The 21,078-nt window shown below is 36.5% G+C and overlaps 1 protein-coding gene across 1 annotated transcript in view; it reads right to left on the reverse strand.

Moving 5' to 3' along the window:
- Positions 1–21,078, reverse strand: part of COG5 (component of oligomeric golgi complex 5) — a 182,987-nt gene that overhangs the window by 152,686 nt on the left and 9,223 nt on the right. Inside the window, exon 6 of the mRNA XM_050325218.1 lies at positions 19,694–19,814. Within this exon, the coding sequence (XP_050181175.1) occupies positions 19,694–19,814 (121 nt within the window). The remainder of the gene's footprint in view (positions 1–19,693; positions 19,815–21,078) is intronic.

A 21,078-nucleotide genomic window follows, 5' to 3' on the forward strand; every position in this document is an offset into this window, starting at 1 on the left:
CATGATTTCACTTGTCTTGTTACATAAACTGATCAGTGTGTCACCAGCTACCAATATACTTTAAAGGTTAATTCTCAATAAGTATTAAATTATATAAAAAAAGAAAAGCAGAGCATACCCTTGAATATGAGAGCTAGTTTGACACAAAAAGAGGATTTCTGAAGCATTTTTCTGAAGTTGCATATACGAAAAAGGTGTTGTTTTAAGGGAACAAAAGGTTCCTTCTGTTACATTCCTAAATTATTAATCACATGTGTGTTGACAAAACTGGTTTTGTGGCTAAAAAAATCCCAGTGCTTGTAACGTAACTTAGTTTACTTCATCTCAGGATTTAGCTTACCAGAACAGAAGACTCAAAAAATAATATTACAGCTATATATTCTACAAAAATTAGCCATTTATGATCATCCATATTCTACCTAGAAATTTTGTTATCTAATTGATAATAACTGATTAGCTGAAATTACTCTGTAACATATATTCAAATATAATTTCACTGGCTTTTCTGTGAAAACTAGCCCAATGACACCTGCATTCAACTGTACCCACTTACTGTGTTGTTTTCATCTAAGCTATCCCTAGTTTCCTACAAGAATTGAAATCCTTATTTAAGAGGTTGCAGAAGTTTTATGCAATAAGGGTTTTTTTTTCCCCATATGCTCCACATTTTTCACTTCAAAAACATTCTTTCGGGAATAAGTTCTTCTGAAAAGAAATGTACCCAAAATACCTAAGTAGAAACTATTATTTTTTTCAATTTTGTAGCTCTTCTTCTTTTCCCTTTCAAGCTATCCTCTCTATTTTGAACACTAGAAGGAGGAGAAAGTGGGATGTTGAGGGTTAATGGCATAACATGATTTCACTGACTACTTATCACTTTATTTCCAATAAAGCATTCTTTTATCAAAAATATTATTCATTTCTTTAAAAAGAAAGAAAAGAGAAATCATAATGAACACAAAACACAAATAACTTTACATCCTTATCTGAAACAAGCATTGAAGAAAAGCTTTCAGACTTGAAAGGTTTCTTGACAATATGACTTTACTTTTTAAAATTAAATAAATCCTCAAGAACTCCACGTTTAGTGCTAAAGCTCATTCATTAGACAGTCAGATGCAATGAAGAAGCACTTCATAGTGAAGAGAAAGAGCAGCCTAGGAATTCGTCAAAGAGATTAAGTCCAGTTTCAAAGGCTATGTCGATCACTGATTGCCTGTAAGAATATAAGCAAGTTCATTTTTACATTTATTATCTTTCATCTTCATTAAATTTTAGAAAAATGGATTTATACCATGTTGGAGTACACTTTGAGGGCTGCAGAAGAAAATTCTGCATACAGCAGGGAGTAGTACAAGAAAGGATATGTGCAATCCTACATACACACAGAAGCCATTACAAAAAAGAATCATATGTGATCTATACCACACGGCAGATTTAACCCAAAGAACACAAATTTAAGAGTAAACAGTGAAGACACACTGCATATCCTACAGACACAGAAGAGGATTTCAAGAGGGATATGAAAGTGTGCCGTGGGTGCTTGACAGCTAGACTAAAACAGAATGCAAAAAGAGGCAGCATCACGGGAGAGAAAAGGGCAAATACATGCCACAGTATTGTACAATCAGAAGCCCACTACATTCTTAAAAATTATCTCACCACAGTGAGTCATTAGTTCAATTACATTTCACACCACTCAGCCTAAGGCAAGCAGAACTGAACAGGACTCCAAAAATACTAATTCCAGCAAATATATCTCAGAAACACAAGCAAGCACTGCCAATTTCCACATGTTCTCTGTCCCCAAAGTATTAGCTGATATCTTACTATGTTGTCTTTTAACTGCAAATGCATTTCCATTCAATTTTACACTGTAAAATGAGGTTATCCCACACTGAAAATACAAAAAAAAAGAGCAGAGAACAGTGCCAGTATCTATTAGAATATTCAAGAAGCACACCTCCACACACTAGTACATCACAAACCAGTAGCACAGAAATGTAAATACATCACAAATATCTAGTTTCCAGCAGCCAACAATTTTTATGGACTATAAGGCACTGCTACACAGTCAGAAGTTCTGTTTACTTATTAGTGCCAGCGGAATAGGAGTCACTTCAGTGCTTTCTAAATATATTAGGTTTAAAATGTATGCATCTGGATACACATCAGATCAATGCACCTCCCTTCACTGTTACATAAATACACACATGTATGTAATACATAATTACTGTATATCCACAGACACCAGAAGTGGAGCTCAACTTTAGCACCTATTTTATATTCGAATAGAGGAAGTTTTGGTAAGCGTGTCATTGAACTGGACAGACAGGCACTTTGTCCCACCATGCACAGACTTAAACATCTTTCCCACAATCACCTTTGGGTTTGGGTTTTTTTTTCTTTTTAAATGAAATAACAGACTCAACAAGATAGAGGATTTATCTGGACACAAGGAAAAAATTTTCTACTATGTTAACCATTACATATACTATATTGCAGTCCACATAATACTTCTTTTTCAACATCAGTGTATGTGCTAGTCATCAAAATTCTTTGATAACTGAATATTTTAGGCATGTGTTTGTTTCCTCTGAAGAAACTTTCAGCTGCCAATTGCCATTAAACTCTTTTGAAAGGAGAGAATAGAGCATTCTTTAGCAAAGTTTCAATGCAGTATTAAAAAAATCTAGAATACATTAAATTACTCTTCCATTACCCACTGATCAAATAAAATACCTCCAACATATAGCTAAGGACAATCAGCTTCTTAAAACCTTCCAGCTTTGTAACAGCTGAATTCCACTCCCACTTCACACATTCTGCCATAATATCACTGAATTTCGTTGTCTTATACCAAGAGGGAAGAAGAATCTGACTCCATTATTACTTTCTCCTTTTTAACTTCATAGAACAGTCATGCAATTCAAGAAGTAAAATTAAACACGAGGTTTGGGTTTTGTTTTGCTGGGAGAAGGTTGAAAAAAAAACCAACTAAAAACATAATAACTGACTAGTAGGAAAATCAAAATCACTCATAGCCAATAAGTGTTAAATAAGAAGAATGTGAAACAGGTGAAGAGGAAAAGGGTAGAAGGTAGAAGGAACCACTGTAAGGCAGCTATGGTCATCAGGACCACAAAGAAGTGGAGGGCAACATGCACTTGCAGTGCAAAGAATGCTAACCCTATTTTTTAGATAATAACCAGACAAAAATACAAGAAGAAACTTATCTTTGAATCATTGAGTGTGTTACGTGGTTATGCCAAAGTTGCATAAGGAGAGGGGAGAATGAGACAAACAGCAGCTCCAGAAAAGGCTTTTGATTTTAAAAGTTGTACACAGATAACAGACAAAACAAGGGCACGCATTATTCTACTACCTCTTTTCCTACAGATCAAATATACGTTTTACTGAGTACAAAGGATATACAGAGTGCATGCATTACAAGAAGAGACCTGAAAGGTTATTCAGTGTCTGCTCCCAATGATAAATTTAAAAAAATGCTATTGAATTTTCCCTTTAGTCAGATAATTTCAGTTTGTCTGGATGCTTTGAGTGTGTTTCACTACCACAGTATGTTTTCAATTACTGTTTCTTTATCTCAATTTAATTATTTTTGTAGAGTAATACACTGAAGGAGAAATATCATTAAACATCTTCATGTTCTTTGTTAAAATTACACTTCAGTGATTATTATAAATTGAGCCAGAACGGAAGAAATATCTTCCTGTATATTTATATTACAGATTTCTGTACCAGCTGTTTTCGTATTTTACAAAGAAACTCTCACACAATGAAAAGGAATTCACTGAAAATGAAAAAACAGAAGATTCACAGCAAAAGTTCTGTGACAGGTACAGAACCTGAAATTATAAAACATATTTTTTTATATAGTTTGAATTAATTATATCCTTCGAATAGAAGCATTTGTATATCCCCATTCTGATTCCTGACACTGCGCAGCCAGGCAGGCAGGCAGGCAGGCTGACAGCACAAAGCTGTTGGCAAACAGCACACCCTTGTTTCCTTTTCAAGCTGGGTTTTTGGAAATGTACTTTCGGTTTCTCTTACCCTCATATGATCTCTAACTTCCTACCGCATATTGTAACAGTTTACCTTGATACTGTATCTGATAAACAAATCAATGTCACTGCTGAAACAACACTGCTGTAAAATCTGTCACTCTGCCTATGTCAGACTGTTATTAACAAAGCAATATTAGCATGGTTTTACTTTTAACTGTACCAGGATCTCTCACAGTCTGTGGTGAGATTTCTCTTCAAAATAAACTCCATTTCAAATCAGTTAGTAGGGGGGAAAGCACAGTAAACGATTGCTATTATGTACCATGGTTTTCTTCCAAATCTTAATTCAGATATTTTTCATAAATCCCTGTCACAAATAAACAGAGAAGTAATTAAAAAAGGACAGTTCCCAGATTAGTAAATTACAAATATCAGTGATACTTTGTGTACCACCATGCAATTACTACAGGCTGAAAACATGCATAAGGCAAAAGAAAATGGGACAGGAACACTATTTGCAATGTTAGCCCAATGCATCAGCACAAAAAAAACAGATGAATGTGAGTACTGCTCTTGTAAAACACCTTAACAATAATGAGGAAGATCTATTACTCCTGCTAACGGCTCATAGCTAATAGCTGAGACCTATCAATGAATGAGAACAAACAAAACAAAAGATGTGAAAAATTGTTGATGAGAAGCTCGATATGACCTGGCAATGTTTGCTCCCAGCTCAGAAAGCCAACTGTATCCTTGGCCTCTCCAGCATCAAAGGAATCTGGCCAGCAGGTAGAGGCAGGTGATGCTCCCTCTATTCTTCTCCCATGATCCCCCCTGGAGTACTGCCTCCAGCTCTGAGGAGCCAACACAATAAACATCTCGATCTGTTGAAGCAAGTCCAGAGTGCCATGAAGATGATCAGAGGGCTGGAGCACCTCTACTATGAAGACAGGCTTGAGAGAGTTGGAGTTGTTCAGCCGGCAGAACAGAAGGTTCCAGAGAGACCTTAGAGCACCTAACAGAAAGCTGGAGAAAGACTTTTTACAAGGGCATGGAGCAACAGAGCACAGGGAAATGGCTTCAAATTGAAAGAGGGAAGGTTTAGATTAGATATTAGGAAGAAATTCTTTACTGTGAAGGCTATGAGGCACTGAACCAGGTTGCCCAGAGCTGTGGATGCCCCATCCCTAGCAGTGGTCATGGCCTGGCTGGATGGGGCTTTGAGCAACCTGGTCGAGTGGAAGGTGTCCCTGCCCATGGCAGGGTGCTGGAACTAGATGACCTTTATGGTTGCTTCCAACGAACCCCATTCTATGATTCTATGAAAAGAGTCTGTGGGCAAAGGAAAGGTTTTAAAGACAGTTCTAAGGTTCACCAACAATAGCAGCTTCCATACCAAAGCCAAAAAAGAATGCTAAGGGAAAACTAAATTTTTTGTGTTTTGCCAAAATATTATAAACCTGCGCATAATATGGAGATAAAATAAGATTTAGCATATTTGATGCTACTGCCATCAGTAAGTAAAGCAGTTCATGAGACTTTTTTTCAGAGACAACAGACTTTCTAGGAGTATATTTGCATGTAATAGAAACAATAAATGTTACTTTATTTAAAAATTCATTTTCTGAACAGTTACCAAGCAAACATCAAATCACACAAAATTTTCAAATTGAGTGAATCACTTCATTTTCTATGTTTAAACAGGAACAAACATTTGAGATTGATAATTTTGACCGTATGACATTATACATCTATAAATATGAAAAGGATCTGTACAGTTCATCTGCAGTTGCATCGAACATTGATGAAGTACGAAAAAGTGCACATGAAGACAACTTAAAGACATCTTTAAAAAAAGATTAATGTATTCAGAAGCTTCTAACAAATCTTGCCTCAGTTGTACAGTGAAGATTCCAGAGCAGTTTAAAGCAGAATAAAAGTGGGAAACACTTGATTCAGTCACAGATTTCTTTGTTATGCGCCAATTTTTTTTTCAGTCAAAAATCTCATGTTTCTACTGCATCTTTAGTTTGTGAGTCAGGTCACCTAAAACTGGGGTGGACAACCTTTGGAATTGTAGGTAACCTGTCTGAGAAACATGTTCTCAAGACAATGGGAAGTTAGTTCTTTTAATGAGGTTAGATTTTCACATCTTTCTTTGAACTTGGAATGGTTGAAATGGAAAAAAATGAGACCCTGTTGGTTTTCAGCTGAAGAGGGTTTACCTTTAAGATAAAGCCAGTAATCAGATTTAATGCCTGTGGATAACTGAAGGTTGGACCCAAATGGTAAACATGTAAGACAGCTGGACTACTTTATGTTTCAAATCGTAACTGAGAAGAGTACATAAAATTCTTGATCGATATTTGAAAAATACGTGCACGAGTCGGGAGACAAAGAGGAAAAACCACTCCTGTGAAAACAGTCTATTTTTAAAGCTGTTTGCTGTGAAGAATGAAATCTTACTTTACACTTCTCATTACTCTGTATTACATACAGTAACACCTTCACTGATCTTTTAGGCAAGGCAGAAACAACAGTTACAGGGATACTGGCTCCCATCCAGGACCTGAACAAAGATTGGTTTTCAGTCTTCTTATTTTAGCTATTAGGTTAGATTTTTTTAGCCTGAACTGGCTCACCCTTTAACTAAAAATTAACAGAATAAAATTGGTTATTATATTTAAGATTTGAACAAGTATTTACTTGAGGAATTACAACAAATCTGTGTATATAATCTAATTTTTCAATTATTTTATGCTTCTGAATTTGCCAGGCCTCATTGTCCAGCCCTTAGCTCCTGTCATTTCTTTCTCTGCTAATTCAAGAGCTCTTCTGCAGCCCTTTATTTTCCCCCCATGAATGCACCTCTACCGTCTTAATCTTCAAGAAAAAGAGCACATTTAATCTCCTACTGTGCTATGTATAATTGCATTTATTCACAGGTAACCACGAAACCATGTTTTTATCTGTAGAGTACAATTCCTTATGCAATTTTCAGAAGTACAGATTTGCTTGACACAGCTGCATGAATGCAAGAAGAGAAACAACATTGGCAAAGCAACCCCAGCAAAAACACAGTCCAGTTCTACAGAAGCTTTCCAGAAGTTTAGTATCTTACTTACACCTGTTCCTCTCTTCCAGCTCCCCTAGTAACAAAATTATCTACTAAGAACGCAGAACAACAGTGAGGTGAGGAGAAGATGGCTTATTTAAATACCTGCTTAAGGGAACAATAAATTAAGGGAGGTTTACATCATCTACATTGAAGATTATGCACACAAAATAAATCTATAATGCATCTACACAATTTCTTTACTAAGCAAAAGACACAAATTTGTTTGACAACCCACATTTTCCATAAAAAGGTAACTATCATTAATTCAGCTTTATAGCCCTGAATTCCTCTTCCAAATAAATTCAACTTGTCTACTGCTTTTCTAGAGCAGCTTTGTATCTACCTGACCTTGATTTCAACATAAATACTGTGTTTCTCCTCCTGAATGTTGGAACAACATAAGCTGGACTTTCTCCTTCTCCATTCACTAATGTATTAAAAACTAATGGCTCTGGGAATTAATACTTTTGTATACCATCCTCCTTGTTGGGGGATTACAAGGTATCCTTACTCTTTGGAAGAACAAATTACCTTGCCTCCAAAGAGAAAGCAAGAGCATTTACTGAAAAATCCTCCTATTCTAAATTTTTATGAACAATTTGTACAAGTACATTACACAGTTTACAAGTACATTAAAAAGTTTATTCCATGATAGGTGTCTTTCTGGTTCCAGTCAGTAATGGATTTTTCTACAGTATTTTAAATTTTTCATATCTATATACTTGCAATAGCACTCAGTTGTGTTTATACATTGTTTTCCAACCGTGGTTATTGTCTTTGCTTTGTCACTACATCAGAACAGGCCTTCAGCCAGGACAACCCTTTTTCTCGACTGCCAAAAAGCCAGTATTTCACAATCTAATACAGTCTTCTCAGCAAGCTTTCAGCTTTCAAGTTTGTCTACATACATTTGCCCCAACTACTGAAAAGATCCTCTGTACTGGAAAATTAACTCTTCCAAAAATGAAACATTAAACACTGGGTTTACTCTCAGTTTGCCCTATGCATCATGACTTGCCACTCTGGCAACAAGTGGCTTCCAAATCCAGCAAGTTTATTATAGGAGAATCCAAAATAATGTTTCTCCTTGTTGATAATGCCTTTGTTGACCTTTTACCCCTGGCTGTAGAGGACATACAGTCTAGGCTTTCAACACCACTCTTCCATGCTTTGACAGCAATGATTCTATTTTTCTGGTTTAATTCAGCACATTGTGAAAGCAGTATCTTTTGGGTTTTGTTATCTGGCTCTCAGATCTATATAAACTTGCGAGTAGTTCTACTGAAACTTCTGTTTCTATTACCTTCAATAAAATTTTCCAAATGTGATTTGTTACCATCATTATTTGATCTTCTAGTAAGCATTCTTAGCAAATGTTCACTTCTTTTCCTTGGTGATCAAAAGTTACCTGTCCATTTCATCCATTTCTATTCGCTCACCTTATTGCTAAATCTGACTGTTCAAAAAGAAAAAACCCCTCTGATTTCTCAGACATACAATACTGAGATGTTATTTCTGTATGAACGATGTTCTTCTGTACAACCACCAGGTTATACACTAATAAATGCTTCAGTCCCAAAAGAAAGACAAAGATCAATATTATGAACTGCTTCTCAGTATTATTTCCTTGACCACTGAACAACTGATTGCACCACTGGCCATAGATAAACAAAAAGAAGCACATCCTCCCAGGTACTCTCAACCCACGTACCTAGAAAAAATATGTGTGACATTTCTCCACACCTTCCCACGAAGAAGTGATCATAATCGAACTCAAATCACCAAATCTGCTCACCTTAGAGATCACTACTTTGGTTCTGGGAGGACTACCCTGAATTTATTTACTATTGAATTTCCAAGTATATAAATGCTCAGGAAGAGGGGAACAGAGAAATAAATGCCAATTCCTACCAGAGCTTCAGATGGTGCACGTGCAGACCTACCTGAAACATAAAATTGCCATTTCCTTGTAGAATCTCCACTCAGAGAAGAACACACTACTGGATCCACATGGTTTCAGATGTATCATTCCAGCTGTAAATGGAACTACAGAACTAATTTTTTCCATACTAGTTGTTAGTGTCACCAACTTGTTTATAATAGGTATGGAGTCCTAGATGCTAATCATTTACTTAAACTTTTATACCTGTTGAAATACAGTAAGAATATGCAATCAGTTGAGAGATGACATCTCTCTGCTTTGTTGATATCCCTGCATTTATCTATTTTTTGATTTATGTAATCCACTCTGCTTTTCTTTTCATGAACATACAAAGACACCTCAGTGTCACCTTTTGCTTTGTTTAGGTAATATGTAAGAGACACTGCAAATTATTTTCAAGATCTTGCCACCTATTCATACTTCCTACAAAGTATTGGTAATTTACAAGATGCATAAAGATAATCTTTCAGAGATTCACCACTAACATCTGTCTCTCTTCCCTTCTCTCAGTCAGAAGTACTTCTTTTAAAATTTTTTCTCATCCTTGGTCTGTCCAATTTTCTTTCTTTTTTTTTTTTAATTATTACAGACTTTAAAGTCAATGCACAAAAAATTACTAGATTCAAAGGCAGACATAGCCTGCAGATATCTTTGGGTCTTGATAATATTTGTATGTCACCTGGAAACTGAAACCCATAGCTTTCCTTTCTACTTTTATTTATGTAGTTCTATTTAAAAAGTATGCCTACCCAGTAACAATACCCTGTCTCAAAACTCAAAGATGCCCTAAGATCCGTACTAGTTACACAACCATAACACTTTCATACCAATTAGAAATACAAAAAAACCCTCTGAATTTGTATTTATCCTGTATTTGGCTGAACACAAGCACTCATAACTACAAGCCTATGTGTGCTGCTGGTTCCCTCAAATCCTTTCCCATCTCCACTCTTATGACACACCTTAGCTAACAAAAATACTTACTGTTCAAAACTTGAAATAGTCAAGGGGTAAAGCAAAAACAAGGTCCAAACCTTGCAGGAATACCATCCTTCTGCTGGGGAACAAATATTCCTCAACAGTAAAACAGAAACATGCTTGGTATCATTTCTTTTCTGCTCTACAGGAATACTTTGAGAAGAGAGTAGAAGGAGAATTTTGTAACTAAAGAAACAGAATGTAAGTATAGTTTTCAGATTTTAGAATTACACATTTAAATTCACTAATTGCAAAATAAACAAACTGGAAAAAAACCCAGCCTACGAGACCTGGCCTTTACATGTAAGCCCATTAATGAGAAAAGAGAGGGTAGTGTAATTGCCAAGACCTTCCTTAACTTCCTTTATGTAACTCCTTCTATTCTTCATTTCCAACCAGTTCATCTTTCAAAATTCCCAACTCCCTTGGTTTCAGCATTACACAGGTGGGACTACAAACTCCAGATAAATCCTCTACCCTAAAGCCTCAGAGCATCTGATACATTACCAAAGCAAATGGAAAATACTGCAGTTTCATAAGAAGTACTGGCTTAATCTCAAACACAGAACTGAATGTGCTACCAAGGCAAACACTGTTCATGCCTCAGGTGCCTGACCATACACAAGAACGTTTAAATGAATAATAACTTATCAGCTGCATGATGGGTGTAACTTCTCTGCTGTCCTGATAATAATTCCTCCTCTAGAAGAAAACACTGTGATAGTCCATCACATCCCCCCTCCCCTTCCTTAGTGCCCACTGCCATTTCTTTCCCACTGGACTTTTCTGAACTGTTAGAAGGAAATAAATCAGAGCTGTCAGGTCCCAGATTTTATGCTGTACCTGCTGAAACCTAGCTTAATGTAATACTGGCCCACAACCAAAACTTCTATATATTAGATTATGACAATAGCAATCATAACTGATATTAATAATGAAATAGCAGCAATCAGATTCAGGGTAATGGAAGACAAGGGGATTGAAAGTACAAAGCTTTGCAGAAATGTAAGGAACAAAAGGTGTGGACATCTGTAACTGAGAGAAAGAAAAAGCAAAAGACAGAAAAAAGTCTTTAATGGGCCTGGAATAAGGATAAAAACTGTTAGAAACACTCCACATGCTACGGCAAAGGCAACTTGCACACATCGTAATTCACTTGCTGACACAGCCTTGCTGATGGGCCATCAATAACACACCTCTCAGGAACAGGTTAAAACCAAGGCAGAAAATGGAGCACTAAATCCATGTTAAACTATCTGATAAACAGGCCTCTGACAAGGTCTATATACTTGAGCTTGAAATTACAAAATACTTAATAATACAGCAAAACCAAATTTTTTGAGCAGTTACAGCTAAAAGATTAATCTCATCAAAAGCAGGAATCAGCTTAATGCTTACATGAAAAAGTAGTTTCACAATTCACTCAATATGGCAAACTTGAAACTTGTTTATGGTTGTTTAAATGAAACTAGACATCAAGAAAGCCCACTGTTCAATTATACTTGGATTAATTTTCTAGAACTGTATGCATAAAGAAAATTAAATTTCAATAGGACCAAATAGGTATGACTTTGGAAAACTGTGACACAGAAATGAAACTACAATGAAGTTACATTAACACAAAATCAAACTTCTAAAAACCTGAAAAAACCTGAAATGTAAATTCAAGCCCTGATAATTTAAAGGTTATGCTGAAGAACAAAACTGTAACAGGATATTTTTTTTCTTGTATCAATTCAAACTTAAGTCTTTTCTCTCATGCCTGTAATTATTTAGTGTCTACTATTAAAAACGGTTAGAAAAAGAATGCATATCAGAGATTAAGTAAAACATACTAAATATATACCTAAAATGCTTTGTCTAACATCAGGTTTCCAAGCTAGGATTCCCAGTCACAGCAAAGCACAAGCTGATGGTGAAATCTGTATGTTCTGTCTGCCTTGCTCTAAGAGGATAAAGAGGTCTTACACCATTGGCATCTTACTAAAAAATTAAAAATAGTATAAATTTTTGAAAGTAATTTTGTTACATGCACGTCAATTCCATATCTTAGAAGTCAAATGAATTCAAATTCATTACCTTGTTACATACTATCAAGATTTTTCTTTATTTCAAAAGCCAACAAGACATAAATTGACCTTCCCACCAGAGAGGGTTTTTTTGGCCTGGAATACTAGGAATAAAAATTTGCACAACAACTTCTTGCAAAATCCTCCATCTTATGGCAACAGAGCCTCCAGAGAAACAAAACAAAGCAAAATAAAAAACAACTCAACTGAGAGGGACAACATGAAATTGAAGAACATGGAGATTACACTCAGGTACAGAAAGGCACGGACAGTTTTTAGTCCAAACAATTTCAGCGAAGGTCTGGCAGTGTTACTGCTAACACCACCGGGGACAGAAGAAAAATGTTTTAGCAGGATATTTGCACTTACTATGGATGCAGATGCACCACCTGAAGCAGTGGCACTCAAAAATAATGCAGATGGCTCTGAGCCAGTAATATAATTCAGTCATTCTCAGCAGGACTAATTACCCCAGGCAAAGAGTCATGCGAGCAAAGCCATGTAATTTCTATTAATCAAATCAGTTCACTTACCCCTACAGAACAATGCACTGTGCTACACAGACATATGCTGTCTTATTTTAGAGGACACTAGGTCTTGCACAAGACAGTAAATTGTAATGCATCGAAGTCCCTAAGCAAAAGCACCACGAAAGCAACTTTTCTCTCCAGATTGATGTGTGTCAATTCTTAAGAGAAAATGTGCATGGCAATATTAGTATCAACAAATCTGTCTGCTCCGTGTACTAGCAGTGGAAGGCTACACTGACATGACAGTAACCAAGTCCAGCCAACCTTTAATAGCACTCAACATAAGATCTGACTTGGCAATCATACACTGTAAATTATTGCTTGCAACAGAAAAAAAAACTTGGTTCGTCAGGGAACAGGATACAGGAAGAAGGTGACAGTGAAAGAGAGCTGCCATAATATCCATGGCAGGTGTTCAGACAGTTTACCACTGAAAGTTTAGTAATACTTCTGTACAGGTACATAAGAAGGATTTAATGTTACTTAAAAACTGCAGCAGTTAAAAAGAAATGGCTTTTACACAACAATATTTTACCTGGGGAACAAATATTACAGTCAGCCAATCTGCAAGTACTTTAGAATAAGTCTCCGTGTTTTAGTCAGATTATTTATATTATTTTAATACTCAGTTAATAACGTACACTGGGAAAACAATAATGGTAATTCCACCTTGCAATAGATATGGCTAACTGATATAAAACAAACCAGTGTGAACACTTACTACTAAAATTAGTTAAGTTTTCAACAAATTAGAACAGTTGCTTCCTGTCAGCAATAGTGACTAGTAGTGCTTAGCATTTTGATAAACACAAACCAATATTCATCACTGATCCCAAATATTAAAAAACTCACAGGAGTGTATTAACATTTTTCTTAAAAACAGTCAGGCAGTTTGCCTTCTGACTTTTACATTCACATAGTCAGCTTCACCTTCCTTTTTCCTGCTGGCTGCATTCTCCTAGACAATACTGACATAATGGCTTTTGAGGGTCAGTTTTTGCAACATTCAAGTAACATGATGAACTGTGTGAAGTTTATGTGAATGTCAGTCACAACCAGAAGAGAAGTAATTGTGTCAGAGGGGCGAGTTGAAGGTCTTTGAAGATATTTATCTACTATTTCATCTGAAGGAGTGATAAGAAGAGGCTGAGCTAAAGTGATAGCATGAATTTTCCAATCACACTGTCCTGATAATAATCCAGGAGGTATCTGGGCACAGTGCCTGACAAAACAACTTGTGAAGTACATTTTACATGGAGTATTCCAATTAAAAAAACAAACAAACAAAAAATACAAACTAAAACTACACACACCACCAAAAAAACCCTCCAACTTCCCTATACTACATCTTCTGTCAACAGAGTTGGGGGGTGGGGGTAGCACCTCCAGGAGGAATAAAGAACCGGTTACTCAGTCCTCCTACTTCAAGGCAAAACCACCCCTCTCTAATTGTCCCTGCTCATTGCAGGGAGGTTGAATTAGATGAACTTCAGAGCAATTCCAACCCAAGGTATTCCATTACTTTAGGATTTTATTCCTGGTATATGCTTTGTCTAAACTGTTTTTAAAATGGCTTCAAACAGTGACTTCACAGCTCCCCTGAAATTATCATTACTGGCAGAAACGTTTCCTAACACTTAGGATAAAAATTTTCTGTGGTACATTTCAGCCCCTTTACTTAGTGTTTCAATCACAGTGGATATGGAGAGCCATTTAGTCCCTTCCCATTTGAAAAGCTTTGATTTATCTGAAGAAAGCTACTCTGCCTCTCAGACCTTTCTTCTCCAAACAAGAGCCATACACTCTTTCAGTTCCTCTACCCACTGACCTTCATCTCTGCAGAACTGTTACCCATACAGTAATTTCTCCTATTTCTTCTGTTAACTACCTATTGCCAGGACTTAGCACTTGCCTGGAAGAGAAATGAAATCAGTTCAGCTAAGATGTATCTCCAACTCACTGAGAATATTCATCATTCTAATCATGTTTCCCAACACACTTTCCATTCTTCTCTGCTCACTGCTTGTAAATTTAATAAGCATATATACCATATTACATCACTCAAATCATTAATGAAAACACTAGCCAGCTGCAGAACACATTTCAACAACACCCCACTCGACATATTGCTGGGCAACGTTGAACAACTGATAAAGACTTTCAGGGTACAGCTTTCTCTAAACTCCTGCATTCACTGCACATTTTCATCAGGATTCTATTGCTGATCCTGCCAGTGTGACATGGTGTCAAGAGCCCTATTTAAATCAATGGTGTCAAGAGCCCTATTTAAATCAAACTACAAGACAGTCATTGATCTCTCTGGTCCCAAGGCCTGTTATGCTGCCAACAAAGAAGATACAGGTGGTTAAATACAATTCATTCTTGATAAATCTATGTAGCCTACTATTTAATAACACTTTTATATTACAGACTTAGACAAATAGTTTATTTGTTCTAGAGTTTCTTTGCTTATGGAAGTCAAGTTAGTTTGAATTGACTGAAGAAAATTGGTGGCACTAAGTTCTATTTTCAATAAAGCAAGCTCTCCATTAGATTCTGGATTCTAATCTCTCCCCCCAGGAATTCCTAAGAATAACCACTAAGAACAACGAGACGACTCTCAAAAGCAGCTGAGATACATTAGGATGAATACACATATTGTTTATATTTGTGTTTATAAATATTATAAGCCTTTATATACATATATATACAACATGCATGTATAACAAGGAACATGCTCTCCTTTCCTGTGGAATAGGTCCATGTTTTAACAGCAACAGAGAACAAAAAGGGGAAAAAAATAGACTTTTTAGGTTTAAAGTATTTGGAAATATTTTGCTCTAATTAATGTCATTTTCAATGATGGGGAAAACACAGACCATGTTGTCTCCCTCTATTAAGCATTATTTTGTATTACTGTATGACACAAACTGGGTGGTGAGCTGCAGTACTATAGATAACTTTACAGTCTTTACAACAGTGTTCCTTTTCAGTGGAAACTCCGGGGTATTAGATGTAGTAGCAACACCAGAAAAGCCCACTGAAACAGAGAAACCTGAATACTGGACAAGACAAGGTCCCACCAAGGCAAACCACAGGCAGATGAGATTGTTTTCCTCCTTCCATTGTCTCTAATTCCTATTCTAACAGACATACCAGCTATGTTCAGGCTTTTTCTTGTTTAAACCCTGCATGACTCGTATCATTTACCCCAGAAAGGTGCTAAGTCCAATTTATTTCAAGCCTCCACAAGACAATTTTTCAGGCTCAAGATCACTGTCACCTTTGTGCAGATGTCACTAGTTCTGGGGTGCACTTCAGAAGACCAAGCTACCACCACCTACATTATGCATGGTTTTTGCTTTACCCATTAAACTGTCTTTATCTCAACCCACAAGTTTTCTTTCTTTACCCTTCAGATTGTCCCCAACCCACCAGGGGTGAGAGCAAAAGGCTGCATGGGGCTTGTTTGCTGGTTGGTGTTAAACCACAACAGGAATGCAGCACGTAGGCAGGGTTTTCTCCATTTTAGCTAGACTTCAGTAACTGACAATATTTTGCCATTTCTCTACAATTATTTAGTTTTAAAGTAAGGTCACAGTCCTATCTTTGTCCATCCTCTCTTACATTACATGAAATATTGCCCTGGAGCAACTTCTATACAAAGACACCCAAAAGCGTGTTTTAATAGACCCCTTCTCCTTCATTTCATGGCTGCATAGCTTAGTCACAGATCAGGTCTGAGTGTACAAAAGAGTAAAATTATGGCTGGTGCAAGCCCCTGCCTACAAATATATGCTCACAAACAAATAGCTTAACTTGCTGTGACGTAAATTATAATACAACCATATACAGAGATGAAGAGTTTATTATCATGAAAACAAGTCTAAGCATTCATATGAATAATGATGACATCATTTACAGGTATTCAAGGAATTAAAATAGACATCCTTGGTTGTCCAGATGGAATTAACAACCTGCCCATGCTTATGCTGGCCATTTGCTGCACAACTCAGAATTTTTTCAACTTCATCTGATAAGTTACTGGCTGCTGTTAAAGACAGTAATTTCTGCATACCCACATGGAAGAAAGCACATATTTTAATGCCTGCAGAATTTCTTCTGTGAAAGGAACTGTATATAGCATACCATTTTCCTGTCACATTCTATTGTTTAATCTTGCTTAGGAATGTTTCTTTTCCACTTTATGAAATATTTGTATTTAAATATCAGCAAGGAGCGTAGTCAGGGCATATAATTCACTGCATTAGGCACTGTGTGACATCTGAATACGGTTGCTTGTTTTACCTATCCATACACTAAATTGTATTGTATAATATGAAGAATCATCACTAGAGAAGCAGCTAATAGCTGCAATCACAACTCTTTTTCTACTTTGCTAGAGGACCCAAGTATGCTGGGAGGTAGAAGAGTTGCAGAAGTCCAGATTTTAATTTTATATATATATACATACACACAAATTAATCTCTAAAATTACATAGGAAATTAAATTTTCCTTCTTACTGTGACAAAGTGGGAAGTTGATTTCGAAGAATGTGAAACTCCAACACAGAGGAATTTTAGATCTACTTTAGCTTTAAGTAGAGATCTCAGTCAAAATATTATCAAATGCTTTCAGAGAAACTTCCTAACATCCTCCACTGAAGCGAAGATCTGCAGACTACTAGCAACTTAGAGGGTCCAATTAAAAAACCTTCTCAGTAAGAGCGAATTGTTATAGTTTCTCTGACTGATCCATATTTCTATCTAATTCAAAGACTTTATATTTTTACCACAGCTTTTTCCTATCACTGCAAAATAAACTTCAAGAAACAACTAACTAAAAGCTGTAAGCGAACTAACACAGATTTGCTGTAGAAATAAATGTTGAATACATATACCTAAACAGGCACGTGTACATTTGTGGCCCCCAAAGACACACTCAGAGTACAACTGTACAAAGAAATAAATTCCCAGTTATCCCAAGATTCTACCCAGAATAACTTATAAGCAATGGAAGGTATATTATAGCACAGAAAGTGCAAACCTTTCACAATGGTATCACATTGCGCTGGCTTTGATGAAGTGGAAATTATACTGCACCACACATACAACAGAAAGGTCATAAACAACAGGAAGATTTTTTGTTTGAATGAGACAAAAGAGATATTCTGAAATATCTGGCTAAAAACACAAGTTAATACTCATCTTGGTCACAAACCCCAACTCAAAAGCAAGCCTCCATGACACAGAGGTTGCTACCCAATACCAGGCTCTCACACCACCTATTTACTACCACCAGACGTTGTAGCACTTCCAAAGCCCTCCCAAAGTTTTCGTATCTCACCACCGAATTACCAGTGCCCATTGTCTGTTTCTCACGCTTCCCACCCTCCTGACACCACTGAGCACTGCATCACATTTCCCATCTTTCGACAGCACAGCATTTCCACAACCTCACCCGAAGCCACCACAGCCTCACTGCTCTCCTGCCCCACAGCTTTACCAGCCCCCAATACAGATCTCCCACATGTCCCAGTGCCTTCCAAGCCCATAAGCACAGCCCAGCACTTCCCCACGTTCCCACTAACAAAAGACTTTACCTGGTCGTAAACCATGCAGAATTAAGGATTAAATTAAGGACCACAAGCATTGGCTACCCCATGGACCAGAGGATGAAACTCAAAAGGCCTCCCTTAAAGACACACATTCCCCTTCATCTTTAACAAAAATTACTCAGACTTTGCTGAGCTACAGGAAAAGACCAAGTATTTGAAAACAAGAGATTCAAAAGACTGTGGCACTTCAACAAAAGAAAGTGCAAGTGGTTTTTTTTTTGAAAGAGTGAAATTAAAAAAAAAAAAGGAAGGACAGTAGTAAAATGCATATTCTTTCAAAGAAAGAAATCCTAAAAGCTACACAAGATACACATCTCAGATTTTACCATTAAATTATACTAATTTTTTAATAGGATCTAGCACTCAAATTAATCCCAGAAGACTTGTAATTCAGCTAGTTAAAAGACATAATTACTTTATATATCCTGAATAAGTAATGGGATACCAAATGGAAAGAAACATTTTTTTAAAAATCAGAAAAAATATTTTATCTTAGAATTGATGCTTACGTGCTTCATTCAAACTGATATACTAAATAAATATATAGACTTTCTGTTTGCAACACAGCATCTGCCAATTATAAGACTAAGTCATTGTCTAATAATTTTTTCATTATACAGTATAAAAAGAGCAGTACTGACAAATATGCACAATAAACCTCAGGATGATCTGAACATTTGATAATTCAACCCTCCCACAACCTATTTTTGGAAGCTGAAATTTGAATACCATTAAATCAAAGGAGAAACAATTGGTAAGATACCATATACACCACCAACAACTGATATCCAAGACTAATGGGATGCTCCTCAATGCATCCTGCAGCACAGTGTGGAACTTCCCAAACTAGCTCAAGTACGGAAAACAATAAAGTAATGTAACATGATTCATGAGAACTATCTCATCATTCTTCCTAGAAGTCACTAAAATACAGGGTAAATTAGTCACTACTGCAGCAGGATGCTCCCAGTATCTGACTTAGTTTAGGTACCTGTGTATCATAGGGCTTTCATAAAGGTCACAAGGACAGTAACTTTCTTCAGGATGTGAACTGTAATTTAAACTATGCCTTATCATAGTGCAATGTCTTCCACAATCCAAATACATACCTGCTGCCTCTAAAGGCATTTTATATAAACATAAACCAAAAAGAACCTGCTTCACAAAGAAATTGTTGCCTGAAAGAACACAAGTTATTATCACAGAATTTTCATGTATCTAGAGAAGCAATACGAAAAAACGGAAAGTATCAGTAAGTTCTGTCCGTACCATTTCTCACTTTAAATCAGGAAGCAGACAGCAAGAACCACAGTAACAAGTTTTGAGTATTTCTTTAAGTCGAACACTGGTGCGAGTCATGTGAGTGCAAGCTAAAAATGCCTCTAAAAGTAACCAAGAAGGACTCACCAAGTTCATTGAGACTCTGGGCAGCTTTTGTTATCTCTCTGCTTCCTCCTTGCAGTTGTCCTTGAAGTCTCTTACTGAGATACAAGATGCGTATTATCCTGCGCAGCAAGTCGCAGGCAGCCTGCAGGGAAACCATAGCGTTAGGGGCTATTACCAGTATATTAGAATCACATAATGCTGGGCCACAAACGTGGAAACAGGAAATATGTATGTGAATAAAACCAAGGAACTTTAGAACACTGAAATCCCTTTTTTCAGAATTTCTGAACACCGTTCTGTGTTATGAAGACCAATACGTTCTAACGCTGGTAATTACATTTATGGGGCTACTGAGATTACACTGTCATTAGCTGTGCAAAAAGCACAGGCAACTCAGAACCCCACGACAGAGGCATGTTCTATTTCTAACTAGAAGTGAGCTTTATTTTATATTGTACATCTGTCCTCAATATTCCTCCCCTCTTTAAGATCTAGTAAAATTAGGAAATTGGCCTTGCCAATCAAATATTGATCCGAAATAAGCAAACTGGCAGCGCGTACTTCAAAGGACAATAAAACTTAATGGCTAAATTGTTATTACAGATATTGACTCTTATGGTAGGAATTTACATAAAAGCTAACTCTCAGCAAAACTTCCATAAAGCCAGTGACCTTCATTCAGCCAGCTGTTAGTTCACATTCTTTCATATTCTCATTAAATACATGGCATTCTTGATTGAAAATGCAGGATGGATGTAAGATGTAAATTTTTAGGAAACATATTTGTGTATGTTTTCATTAGCACCGAATCAGAAAAAAGGCAAATCTGAATCAAACGTAATAGTTTCACAATTGTTCACTCAACGAAGATCTTGAAACAGGTTTTGTCCTACACATTAAATAATAGAGAAACTCTAAGAGTTACATGAAGCGTGGAATTCCTCCAGGGCTGGACTGGGTCAGTGGGGTTAGGAGGTACATGCTATGGGAACAGCAACATTCTGGAGTGTGTAATATCTAAACTAGAATTCAGAAATGTCATTCAGATTTACAGTCATAGGTTCAGTCCAATATCTGCAATCATATTAACAAGAATGGTGAGAAATTTGGAACAAGTAAGACACAGTTGTTCTAGAGTTACTTTCTCTGGTACTGAAGGCAAAGTTCCTGAAGTTTTAAACTTATGGATATCAAAAATTGATTTAAAATTACTTTAAAAAATATTTAGTATCTGAAAGACTTTGAACCTCTTTTTCATACTCAAGTTAATTTCTTGAAAACTAATACTGAAAACCTATGTAAGGGGAAAACATACACAAGTGAATAATTTCAACCAATATTCATTACAGCTTAATAGTCTCTTCCCTATGCCGGCACAAAACAATGAAACCACAAGTATTTATAGT

This window comes from Myiozetetes cayanensis, unplaced genomic scaffold (assembly GCF_022539395.1).
Source record: "Myiozetetes cayanensis isolate MyiCay16 unplaced genomic scaffold, myiCay2020 scf3, whole genome shotgun sequence".
Classification (NCBI taxonomy): domain Eukaryota; kingdom Metazoa; phylum Chordata; class Aves; order Passeriformes; family Tyrannidae; genus Myiozetetes; species Myiozetetes cayanensis.